Raw genomic sequence first — 12,332 nt, forward strand, 5'->3', positions numbered from 1 at the left:
AGCTGCTTCAATCCCAATTTTCCAAAGTACAATTACTTTAAGTGTTCTGGAGCGGCAAATCCAAATAGGGCATGGATAGTTGCTTGGAGCGAAGACGATGACCTCATATTGCGCCTGGCCGAGATGGAACCACTTGCGATTGCGGTATAGTCTCCCTCCTGTGTGGTTCCTACTCGAGCCGATGACAAGCCTATCTTTTCTGTTCTAGGCTTGACGTAGTCGGATGGATGCAACTAGTAATTTGGGTTTTCAACGCGTCTGCTAGTTTGCGCATTTGATTCTGGGTCAAGATACGAACGAGAGGAGTATGTCTGACAAGCGAATTTCAACCCATGATCAGAGTATGTATGAATAGATACATATAAAGAAGTAGTACATGATGTGATCTACGAAATTCATTATTGCTCAGAATAAATGGAAGTATTTTCCAACCAGTCCTCCAGTATCTTCACAGCTCTGCCCTTGCCCTTTGTCTTCGCTATTGACAATGCCATCTGCGCCCCGAGATCCTCCGAGAGAGCATTGACTCTTCGGATTGCAAGAAACTGGCGAACCACATCTTCATGGCCGTTTGCCGCGGCTTCAGAAAAGGGCGTATTTCCACGCATATCTTTGTGGTCAGGGTCGACTCTTCCCGTAGACAGAAGTATGCGCACGATAGCTACGTGGCCTCTAGATACAGCGTGTGTAAGTGGTGTCCTTCCATCACTATCCTTAGCATCAGGATCAACGCTTTCTTTCAAGAGTAGCTGGATGACGATGTCTGCGTAGCCGCTAGATGCAGCGTATGCTAGTGGTGTCATCCCATCTGAGCACTTTGTGTTCGGATCTGCCTTCCCTGTAGCTAGCACCTTATCCACAAGGGCTTTATTGCCACCCCATGCAGCGTAGACCAGTACGGCTCCTGCGCACTGACTATTCAAGCGGGGAAAGAGGTCATCCATGTTAACTAGTCGCTCTACAACTTCACCACATCTGGCTCGTGCTGCGCCTTTGAGCGTTCTGTTCCAATCTTCGTCTGAGAGGAGTACCTGGCGGGGTGTTTAGAATAACGCCAAACGCTAATGGGCTTGATGAAGGGGGGAATGGGGATTAGAAATACCTACCTCCGTGCAACTTGTTTTCAAGAGCGACTCGATCATAGCAAGATTTAAGCGTTCGACTGCCAGTGTCAACAGCGTCTTGCCCCTTTTGTTCATGGCATTGACATCAACAGGCTGTGTCGCTAACAGTCGATTGAACACAAGATCGTCATCAAGCTCGATGGCAGAGAATAAGAAGGCAGTGACATCGGCTTTGTCTCTCGCTACCAATAAATCAAACATTTTCTTCCGTCTGTACTGTATGTAATAGTGTAGTAGAGTTTGTCTATCCCCAGTCTGAGCACTCAAATTAACCTGATCCATAGTAAGAAGTTTGAGGAACATAAATACTCGGTCAAACCGAATGGCGTAATGCAGAAGCGTATCACCATTCCTATCAGCTGCATTCAAATCAATCTCACGCATATTTATTATTTGATTGAACATGGAGTTGCGGCCATATTGGATGATAGAATGTAAATAGTGCTGTCCATTATTGTTCGGTAGTTTGAGGTTAACATGAGTATTTGTCACTAGCTTCTCGAACATGGCTTCTCGATCAAACTGAATGGCATAATGTAGAGGCGTGTTTCCTTTTCCATCGGCTATATTCAGATCAATCTCGTGCATGGCCAATATTCGGTCGAACATGGAGCTGCGGCCGTATTGGATGATGTAATGTATATATTGCTTCCCATCTTTATCCAATAGATTGAGGTTAACATGGATATCTGTCAATAGGCTCGCGAACATAGCTTCTTGATTAAACTGAATGGTGTAACGGAGCGCCATATTGATCCAAACGGTAGGGGAGTCTGGAGCGTCTTGCAGCTTGATAAAATCGAGAAATTTCCTATGGTCATTCCTGACAGCATAGGAAACCAGTAATTCAAGGTCACGCGTGCTCGGTATAGAAGCACATGGCTTGTCTTTACAAATCACCCGAACTAAACTCGACAGGTCATCTTTTGCAAGGATGCTAAGAAGACAGGTAGAGTCCGTATGACGACGGGATTTGTACTTCTCAAAAGCGTTGCTGCAACGCTTCCAGCGGGGGAGATTGAAGTTCCCAAGAAAGCATCCCTGGCGGACGCCACCCTTCTCTGCGGCTTCAGAGTGTTGAAGGACATTATATACCGCATATTCGAGGAACGGGAGTTTTTGAGAAAGAGAGTCTCGTAGTGTCTTGAGCTCATCCCTCGAAGCCGATTCAATATACTCCTCCTCTGCAATGTTGTTGCTAGTAGCTTCGGAAAGAAGGGTGTTGTTGCAACACTGCTTCAATCGATCATGACTTGAAGCCTCAAAGTTCCCCTGGTGCTCAGGCCAGAGTTCGCGCAATCCATCTTCTTTCAGTAAAAAGTCTCGGACGGACTCATGGATGAATTGAACGGTCTTTGCTTTTGACTTGGTTGTCTCGGCCAGTCCTTTGGAGGTGCTTAGAATGAATCGATCAATGTCCTGCTCACTTATGTCTTCAGGGTCCCAGGCCTCGGCCAAATTGTCGGGATCTGCAGAAAGAATAGCAAAATACAGCTCCTCTCGTTTGAGCGGTCGTCTAGCGAATAGAATCCACTGAATACTCAGTAAGAGGTCTTCCATGTTCACAGTATCCCTGGTCAGTATATCTTTGAAAAGATCGCTAAGCTTGGCCGGGATCTCACGAAGTCTCTTGCGGAGGGCATGCAAGCGACCGCGCTGATATTCGCGATTTAAGATCTGCACGACAAGCACTATCCATAAAAAAATCCCCGAGGCCTTCTCATGTATCTCGCGTCGGATTTCCTCGGCTTGCTTGCTGCGCCCAATCTTGAGTTCGCTGTGCAGGTATCGAGTAATATCATCAGCGTGACCTTCCTGATCCTCAAGAATCAGTTCCAGCCCCTTCTCGATGGCAATATGGGGGTAGTGTCGACTTGAGAAGCAGACATTAAGCTGGACCCTTGATGAAATTGCATGTTCTCCGAGTGATTGGATGAAATCAATCATGGCGCGGACCTCTTCTTCTTCGCATTCGTCCAGGGCGTCAATGAAGCAGATGACACGACGCCCGCCAAGTCGTGAGATCGACCGGCGGAAGGTGTGCTGAAGTATTTCATTGCTCCAGGGATAACTTTCGCCCCCACTCCCATTGTCAAGTTCGTCGAGGAGCATCCGGAGTTCTGGGACTTTTTCGAGCAATTGCGCCACCAAGGATCGGTACATTCCCAATGTTGATTTCTCCAAATCTTCACCTCTGGCATTGAAGAAGAAAGAGATGACCTTCGTGTCTGCATTTACCTTTGCATCGGCCTGTTGAAACGCGAATTTCATCATCGTCGATTTGCCACTCCCTGCCTTACCCTTGATCCAGAGGAGGCCACAGTGCTCGGGGAAATGTTTGCTGTCCAGCCAGTCCACATATTCTTGCTTCTCAAGAAGCCACTTGCAGGTTTTGGCATGCGCGGGCTTTATCGTGGCTTGCCGGCTCTCGAGTTGATCAAATCGTAGAGCATCCATCATCGATGCGCGGTGCTGGACAGCCGTGATTACTCCGGGACCAGCATAGTCAGAGATAGGCCCATGGCCGCAGACGCCGATCGTAGCAAGCAGCTGCTTTGCATATGCAGCGGCGGTCGCAGCCGCATAGCCCTGCCATGCCTTATTTTTATGCGAGTCCGAGTAGTCCGAAACACCTCGAATGACAAGACAGGGGAAGTTGTCCATCAGCCCGGCTGCTTCCATTTCGAAGCATAGAATATTGAGCTGCGCTGCCAATTGATCGCGCGTTTGTGCATGCTTGATCACCTGGTTTCCTGATGCGATCAGGCCATAGTGGACAACTGGCCGATCGGAGCTGCGCGTCGACCGGGTCACCAGGTTTTTACGGTCGCAAAGTTCGCATGTCGGCTCCGCTGGGTCATGTTCAAAGTCTGAAGCAAAGAGAAGGTCCCTCTGACAGCCGGGGGAGGTGAACGTTTCCGCCATCTGCGGATTACGCGCCAACATCTGCGACATCAGGACGGGTATTTGGCTGCCATTGCGGAGGTCCGCCGCCCGGAGGCTATTGACTGCCGTCAGAAGGGAAGTGGATGGCTTGTTCAGAGTGCCTGTTCGTTCGAAGCGCCCTTGTCCGATGGTCTTGCCATAGTCGTACTGCACCACGCCCTCGAAACGGGGCGTGGGAATGCTGACCACAACATCCCCCAGCCGAATATCCGCCGAGGCAGAAGGCACCCCTCCTCCGATTCCAACCATAAGTAGATGACAAATTGATCCAAAACTGATGAACATGTTGCTAGCGACAGTCGCTGCTGATGTGGTGCCATAGACGCCGGCGGGGAGACAAGCGATCACCACGTGGTGGCTGCCGATGGACCCGAGGGTATACGAATTGCTGTCGCGCGGGTGAGTGGGCAAGGCTGGATGGATCTGGTCCAGCATGGCTGTTGCTGCTGCTGCCTCGATGGGAAGAGCGCACACCCAGCCGATGGTGTAGTCATCGTGGGAGAGTTGCTGGAGATTCTCTCTGTTGTCGAGCTTTCTCCGCTTCGGGGGATTTTCCAAGATATGCGGTTGTTGATGCTCCATGCGAGGAGATGTAGAACTATGCTCTTTCAAAAGATCAATTGATCAGCTCATGCGTCTAAGTGTCAGGGTGTTAGTAAATTTCATTACTTCAAAGAAGCATTTCTGTGGTGGTGGAAGAAAGTGGGAGAGAGCGATCAGTTATAGCGCCCAAATGCCCGACCGGGTGAGCTTGCAGCCTCGTCAGGACTTGTGGCGTGGCTGTGCCTGCATCTCTTGCATCCAATCACACTAAATGCAAAGCCTGCAGTGGCCATTGTGTCTAATTCGCTGAAATGACAACCTTCCACTACTAAGTACTTCCATTTCCGCTCCATGTTTTCCCACGCTGGTCTGAAATAGCCCTTCGCTCGCATCCGTAAAATACTTTCTAGTGCAGACTTCTGTTTTACTTTGGTAAATGGTGCATGCTGGCCGAGTGGGCACGTAAATGAATACAGACTAGCAATTTCATTTCTCATAGAAACACATTGTGGTGTTTTCCACTGTTCAACGAGTAGCTACTAAGTGGTCCCTTAAGTACTCACTCAGATCCGCTCGGCTTCGACCACGCCCAGTCCATCGCCGGCTCGAGTCCAGAATTTATTCACTCGCAATCCCACCGAGTCCAGCAACCGCGTCCACTGCTGCGTCGTCCGCTCTAGTCCCGAGCAAAACACCATCACCGCCACGTCTGTCATGCCGTGAATCGCTGAGGCGTTCTGGTCGGGTACAATGTATTCTTCCATGATCAGCTTAGAGTAGCCCGGCTCCATCGCTTCCACGACATATTTGAGGATGATCCGGGCTTTCTCATCAGACCAGTCGTGCATGACATTCTTGAAGTAATAGACCCGGGCACCTACATACCCTCGTCAGTCGCTGGTCGCTTTCAAACACACTGGGAAAGACCAAGGATCTCACCTTTGACAGGTTGCTGCTCTGTGAAGAAGTTGTACTTGACCGGGACAATATTAGCCCCATCCAAGTCCTGCGCCCCTCGCACCTCGTCGATCACCACCGGCAGATCCTCCAAGACCAACTTCCCCGGAGCATCCGGGAACCGTTTCTTGAACCCCAGAAGATCATGGCCTCGGCCACCACCAATGTCCACAATTAAGGCCCGTTCGGGGTTGCTGTCAGCATCGGCCAACACCCGGTCCTGCACGGGGAACCAGTCCGCCCAGTGCGGGCGATCCGCACGCTGGCCTTCCATGAAGTTGTTGAACCGAGCGAGCGCTTCAGGATTCTGGCAGAGCCACATGAATCCATCTTCCTTCATGTTGTTGGTGTACTGTAGCGGTGCAAACAGAGGATCCTCGGGGTTACGGTAGCCGGTGACCTGAAGGTATTCGGGGGTCTTCTGGACAGTTGGGAGGAATTCACAGAACCTGGTGCAACGCCCCGTCTTAGTGACTGTCACAAACAACGTCTTTCATTTTCCCATATCATTACTCACAAGGATTCTACCACTCCAACAGACGTTCGGTTGACCATCTCTTTGGTCACTGCGGTCGGCAGATACTGGCCGGGAGCTGGCTCAGCTGCAAAGCCGAATGCCACGCAGAGTCGCATCATCCGCTCTAGTTTTGGTTGGAGCCGTCAGCTTCAGGACATAGCTGCCAAATGTATGTCAGAGGTCCAAACTTACCAACCAGAAGAGGATCCGCAGGCTTCAACGCTGCAAGCTCGCTCACAGAGACTGGGCTCGTCGCGTTGGCCAATACAGGGAACACCTTCATGTCGTGAGCTACCTTTACAGCCATCAGGGCTGTCGGCTGTTTTGTCATTAGCACAATCAGTTATCTGAAGTAACTCAAAACTCCAAGTCCCATGGACTCACCGTATATGCTAGTTTCAGAATTGCATCGCGAGGTTTCTCCAGCGCTCGCGCCAGCTGGGTTGCCTTTTCGAGAGCATCGATTCGGTTATATTCGGTTCCATCGGCTTGAAAAGCTTCCAGCGACGACTGGACGTCTGTCCAAATACTCTGAAGTGATTCTTTGTTCATTTTGTCAAGGAACTATGCTCTGAGATAGCGAGGGGAGATGTGGGAAGAGCAGCCATCAACGACTCTAGACACCCCTCCTCTTAAATCCCCCGGCCCCTGTTGCGGGGTGCACTTGTTCATGAGTTCAGACACAGCGGGGGCAGTGTGAACAGCAGGTCCAGTCCGAGAAGATGGCCAACTGCCTGGTGGGTGGCATCCTGTAGCGTTCATCGCCAATGCGAACTAACCCTGAGGCCATCTGGCTCAACACCAGTAAGACGCTTCATCCTGTCAGGCTGTCAACACTTTCGGGTCCCGCTCCGATAATAGTGACAGTTTATTAAGCTCATTGGAACCAGTTTTCATGTGAAATTCCTTCCAGCACGTCGATCACGTAATTAGCAAGTACCACCGTTCAAGGAGTACGCCTCGACCGTCCAACAGACAGCAGTGGGGAACATGATGCCGCGCCAACCAGCTCAAAAACGATGTCTCTGAGCCAGATGTCTCGTACCCTCGTATATACTGCCCCGAATCGGCTCCACCACCCGCAATTCCGTGTTTCTTTGCGCGGCACCTCCTGGCGTTCTGAGCTTCGAGGCGGAAGAGAAGGTTCATCGACACCGCTACGATCTACCTTCTACCGGATAGTCGTGCAGTAGTAGCCTTTGCTAATTGATGCTAACGCAAGCTTGATACGACGATGATAAAATACAGCATTAGGATGTGCGTAGAATAGGGCTTATCCAGGGGTCCGCACGGAGAACGCCCGAAAGGAAAGAAGGGGGGAAATATAACATAAAGGATAATAACTGAATCCAATGATAGATTGAGCGGAGAAGATCCAAAGAAAGCAAGAGACGGTGGTTTTAGTGTCAATCCTTCGCTGACTACGATATAATGTAGATAATAGATATACAGCATCTGTTCTCTTAAGTCACGGTCATGCAGGAACCCAGATTTCCCATATACCATAGAAGAACTGTCCTTTTTCGGTCCAGCTTCGCGTCTTCCTTGACATCTTGGCCTCTCTCCTAATTTACCCTCCTCGTTCAATACGAACCTGGTCCATGCATCGACCGTGGTAGCAACAATTGCGGACCGCCGGGGAGAGATGCTTCCGCGGCTCTCGTGGGTCTCATTTTCCTTTTCAGGCGCAAGTCTGAGATGGTCGGCCGCTGTGCGGATCCCGCTTCTCACACGGGACGACGATTGATACTGGCGCCTCGATATTTTCTGTGGAGAACGTCTCGGACTCTGATTCCGATTCGTAATTCAAACGTCGATCGCAGGCAGCGATGCCGCGTCGGGGGTGACGGATGGATTCAACGCCCCAATCTTATTTGTCACTAAGAAAAACTATATCCAGCGGATGGCTCAAACGACGGAACCTTATGTTAATCTTCACATTTTCATTTTTGGAGACGGAACGAGTGGGAAAGCCTACGATGGAGCCACCTGCCACTTGGCACAGATATTCTGAATTCTGATGCTTTTCCTCCAGGACCTGAGCACCGCGCACTGTATTCTTTAAGATCCACTGTCGGCCTCAGCTTTCCACCCCCGCGAGGCAAAGAGCATACGGTGCTCCTACCACTGCTCATATTTTCTGGACCCATCCAAGAATTTGGAAACATTCAATGGTCCTTGTCGACCTTAAATTTGGTGCTGCTCTGACGCCTTCCACGATCCTCCCCTTAGCACGGCACGTCCCCCTTCCTTTCCGGCGAGGCATGAGAATCTGCAGAGCTTAGTTGACGCCGACCGGTGGCCGTTTTGGTTAGGCTTGATTATACTTCTTCCATGGTTGAAGAACTACTAGTTGGATTCTACCATGTGTGATTGGCATTCTTCCTGCAGCATGGAGAGTGGGGAAGAGAGAGATCTGCGGCTTTCCTAAACCGGATCCATTAACGAGAATCGGCGCGTAGCCTCTTTGTCTGGCGATGGAAGGCTAGTGCTAGATCCTTCCTGCTTTAGTGTGTTTGGATGCCCTCTCCACTCTAGCTTCGCCAATCTAGTTAAAGCAATTATGGGGAAAGTGCTTCTTTTTCCTTGCTGGGTAACCGATAGTCTGCTACGATTGTGTCACAGGATGCGAAGTGCAGAGCGACGGTCGTCTTTGCCATATCCCTGCCCTTCACTGCTCATCCCCTTTTCCGGTCGTGTGAAAAGGGCTTCAGCTATGTCGCGACATTTTGATACAACACAGTCATCGTAACTTCGACCGGTACTTCACCCCGTGGTGCTTTCTCGACTTTCGCTCAACACGCGCAAGTCCTGTTTGCGTGTGGTGGTCTTTGGTCGAAATATGGGCTACAACCTTACCGCGGAGATGTTCAGCGAGTGGGCAATAGGTCTGGTTTTCATTGCAGTTCGATTGTACACACGCTTTTCCGTGGATCGTGGAATGTTCCGCTGGGATGATGTGTGCCTGGTGCTTGGAACGGTAGGCTTTTAGAGGCAAGGGTCCATCTTGCGGAGAAAAGCAGGCTAATTTGCATCAGATATTCTGGACTCTCCTTGTTGTATTCTTATATCTATGCACCGGTTAGCTTATTTGATTCACATCTTGATTGGTTGGCACTGAGTCATTAACATTCTATACTTAGCTGTCTATGGCAGCAATATAGGGCTTAATGACACCACTGCCGCCGAGTTACCGGATGACCAGGTCCCTTCCCTGACCAAAGGCTCGATCTATGCGTTTCTCGCCTGGCTTTCGTACATCCTTATGGTGTGGTCTTTCAAGGGGGTGCTTGTGTTTATCTACAACAGACTCACGTAAGTATTAATCTTAGGCCCATTCCCTCGGGATAAGTATAAGTCTGACACCGCCTAGGATCGGTCTTTCGCAACACCGATTAGCCTTGGCTGTGGGCGCTTTTACAGTATGCACATTTGTCGTCTCACTACTCTTCGACCTCCTTATATGCAGACCGATTGAGAAAAACTGGCAGGTCAAGCCCTATGCAGGAAGTGAGTCGAATACCTGGCGACCATCTCCTCTGCTAACACGAAGCAAGACAACTGCACTGTGCGCCCATTAAACTACATCGTCATTGAAGTCTTGAGCATCTTGTAAGTGCTCTTCTCACATATACAATCACACTTGCTCACCTATTGCACCAGAACCGATCTCTGTATCATGTGCGTTCCGATTCCATTGATTATCGTCGCCAAAATCCCGACGTCTCAGAAGTGGATCCTCACGGGTCTGTTCTCCTCCGGCATCTTCGTCATGATTGCTGCCGGTCTTCGAGCATACTACTCCGTCAAAGACCTCTCGACTCTCGCAACGGCTTTGGGCTGGGCATCACGGCAGGCCTTTGTCTCAGCCATTATCGTCTGCGCTCCAGGGATCAAGCCCCTTCTTTCTCGCTTTTCCTGGTTTGCGTCCTACAGTTCTTCCCGCGGATACGACAAAAAGGACCGAAGCCGAACGACCTTTTTCAACTCCAAGAGTGGCGGTCGAGACGTGACGGTGGTCAGTACGTGTGAGCCTCAGCCGTACGAGCTCTCATCTATGGACTGGCCAAGGAAGCGCCAGAATTCGTCGGGAGAGAGCCAGGAACATATTATGGATCTCCTGCCGGCACCACAGCAGGGCTACACTGGCGACTCCGAACGGAATATGGGCATTATGATAACGACGGATGTCACTCTGGCGCATGAGGATCTCCCTCCCGAGGATCTGCACAACGTATCCACCACGCCACCATATGGGCATTGAGGGCAGTGTCTATATACGGAGCTTGATTTTCAGTCGTAGTCAGCATGTCTAACGGCGTCAATATCATGCGATTTTTTCCCTTTTCTTTATGTGTATGCGAATAACCTATGTTGGCTTGGCTCGACTTCCTCTCTGTGTCCCCGGAGAAATGTGAGCTTCACGGGCCTGTTCCTAATGACCATATCAATTAATGCTAAATACATCATGAGATGCCGATCAAGCGACGTCGTCTACTGTGCGAGATTTATCATTATGAATGTCGCCCCAGGTTTTTCATGATTTTTCTTGTTGCCTCCATCCTTACACCAGCATCATAGCTACAGCTCTCTCTTTAGTTCCGACCGAGCAAGTGGAGCGCGAGTTGCTCAATCTGTAAGTTGAACGCTCAAGCCACCATTCGTAGGTTTCTGGTAGCTATTACAACAAGAACAGAACGACAGTTTTCGCAACAACTATCGTACGAGGCTATCAACCCCACAACCAGTCTCATACTCATGTGTACTCGAGACACAACCCAGTCAACAAGTGGCTTAACAACAATATGGTGCCATAAAGACCATTTCACGCTACTTTACGAGCTCATCTCTTTCCGGGCGTGGACTGCTGGCCACTCTGTTGAGCGCCCGATGACGGGCCATAAGAGGAACCGGTTTTGGATGATGCAACGTTGGCATTCCGATCGGCAGCCGCTTGAGCTCGAGCAGCAAAGCCACCAGAGCTCATATCTTTTCCACCTCGTGCCTGTAGCTTTGTAAATATGCAATCTATGCCAACATACAGCAAGTGCTAACTTGGGTGGACTGGATGCGGGAAGCATCCGACTTGGTCGTCTGGTTCGAAGGCATGTTGATATAATAGCGACTGGTTACTATCAGGGTTTTGTTTTGGAAAGGATCGTTGATGTGTTGGAGAGTTCTTTTGTTCAAGATATTCATACCCTCATTATATGCCTCGCACATCTTTCACATGTTTGTACTACAAGTGCGGTATTGCTTATCTCCTTCGTCATGGGTAACCATTCCGGTGTCATCTTCCATCCAGCCAGTGCAGCTCTACATCTTCTTCTCCGGACCGCTAGTACTTACTACCAACTGTATGTGCAACTCAGCTAACTCCGTTTATTGGTTGGAACCATACCCTGAGTCTAGACCCTGCCCTTCGCCATGCATACGGCTCGCATGGTCGCAATATGCTACTTTGCGTTCTGTTTCACTTGTAGGGCCCTAGACCGTGAGAGAAAAAGCCAACCTTCGCGGAAACAGTCAGCACTGCTGTTTTGTGCTAGTGCCAGGTGTGTCCATAGATGGGAAACTACGAAAATTGCTATATCATTTCCACCAGTATAGCTTATGCTCCGATGTCCCAACGCGACCCTTTGCAGCCTCGCAGCCATACATGACCAACCAGCGGGCCGACACGCCATCATTGCGTGAACCAATCGAGACTTAGGTGGCAACTCTGACCATCAGAAACTCCTGCTTGCTTGCTGAAATCGAGCTCCAGATATCTGTAGAATCTGGGCGAATGTACGAGACCAATGCATGTTGGGACATTGGAAGGGAGGTTTGCTTCACCATGACGAAAGCGACCGAAGACTGCTTGCTCAGTGGCACCGTGTAGTTTGTAGTTCGTAGTTTGTACCACCGAAGGGATGCACGCCAGTGGAATAATCTGGAAACGAGCGGGGAATGCGTGGCATGACAGCTTCTCCCCAGCGATGACTAGGAGTGGTACACGGTAGTGGTTGGAAGGAATCCAGACTGCATCCCCTCCCTACTTTCTGGCGGGTGGCAACCCCGTTTATCACGTGATCACGCGTCGAACCCGCCAGAAGCGTCCGGGGATGCCTGGGGCCTTCCCGCTGTCTCTGGCGGGCACTAACCGCACTGAGCCCAAGGGTTCCAGCGATCGTTCAGGGAGCTTCGAGCTTCCTCCAGCAGCTACTCCTACGAGCTGGTACCTGTCTTATCCCAGTCACCAT

At 50.3% G+C, this 12,332-nt stretch overlaps 6 protein-coding genes across 6 annotated transcripts; 2 read left to right on the forward strand and 4 right to left on the reverse strand.

Annotated features, from left to right (window-relative positions):
• Window positions 1-398: 398 nt before the first annotated feature.
• An18g00540 (uncharacterized protein) lies at window positions 399-4,966 on the reverse strand (the record flags this gene model as incomplete). Its single annotated transcript, XM_001398486.3, has 3 exons — window positions 399-1,031; window positions 1,107-4,675; window positions 4,813-4,966. The coding sequence occupies 3 exons, from the start codon at window positions 4,964-4,966 to the stop codon at window positions 399-401; spliced, it is 4,356 nt and encodes a 1,451-aa protein (XP_001398523.3).
• Window positions 4,967-5,176: 210 nt separating this feature from the next.
• An18g00550 (uncharacterized protein) lies at window positions 5,177-6,639 on the reverse strand (the record flags this gene model as incomplete). The annotated part of the gene is made up of 5 exons (XM_001398487.1): window positions 5,177-5,490; window positions 5,553-6,019; window positions 6,088-6,211; window positions 6,280-6,406; window positions 6,472-6,639. The coding sequence occupies 5 exons, from the start codon at window positions 6,637-6,639 to the stop codon at window positions 5,177-5,179; spliced, it is 1,200 nt and encodes a 399-aa protein (XP_001398524.1).
• A 12-nt stretch (window positions 6,640-6,651) lies between these two features.
• Window positions 6,652-8,769, reverse strand: An18g00560 (uncharacterized protein; the record flags this gene model as incomplete). Its single annotated transcript, XM_059745555.1, has 8 exons — window positions 6,652-6,836; window positions 6,863-6,906; window positions 7,094-7,251; window positions 7,591-7,810; window positions 8,077-8,214; window positions 8,297-8,433; window positions 8,521-8,614; window positions 8,711-8,769. 8 exons carry the CDS (start codon window positions 8,767-8,769, stop codon window positions 6,652-6,654), a joined length of 1,035 nt encoding a protein of 344 aa, XP_059602873.1.
• A 583-nt stretch (window positions 8,770-9,352) lies between these two features.
• On the forward strand, window positions 9,353-10,351 carry An18g00570 (uncharacterized protein; the record flags this gene model as incomplete). The annotated part of the gene is made up of 4 exons (XM_001398489.3): window positions 9,353-9,402; window positions 9,461-9,597; window positions 9,645-9,699; window positions 9,751-10,351. The coding sequence occupies 4 exons, from the start codon at window positions 9,353-9,355 to the stop codon at window positions 10,349-10,351; spliced, it is 843 nt and encodes a 280-aa protein (XP_001398526.3).
• A 579-nt stretch (window positions 10,352-10,930) lies between these two features.
• Window positions 10,931-11,196, reverse strand: An18g00580 (hypothetical protein; the record flags this gene model as incomplete). Its single annotated transcript, XM_059745556.1, has 2 exons — window positions 10,931-11,076; window positions 11,130-11,196. 2 exons carry the CDS (start codon window positions 11,194-11,196, stop codon window positions 10,931-10,933), a joined length of 213 nt encoding a protein of 70 aa, XP_059602874.1.
• A 162-nt stretch (window positions 11,197-11,358) lies between these two features.
• On the forward strand, window positions 11,359-12,305 carry An18g00590 (hypothetical protein [truncated ORF]; the record flags this gene model as incomplete). Its single annotated transcript, XM_059745557.1, has 4 exons — window positions 11,359-11,444; window positions 11,571-11,642; window positions 11,821-11,914; window positions 12,111-12,305. Coding segments are annotated over 4 exons (447 nt in total), but the record flags the coding sequence as incomplete, so codon positions are not given.
• Between the last annotated feature and the right edge of the window lie 27 nt (window positions 12,306-12,332).

The sequence above is a fragment of the Aspergillus niger genome, assembly GCF_000002855.4.
Source record: "Aspergillus niger supercontig An18".
NCBI lineage: Eukaryota > Fungi > Ascomycota > Eurotiomycetes > Eurotiales > Aspergillaceae > Aspergillus > Aspergillus niger.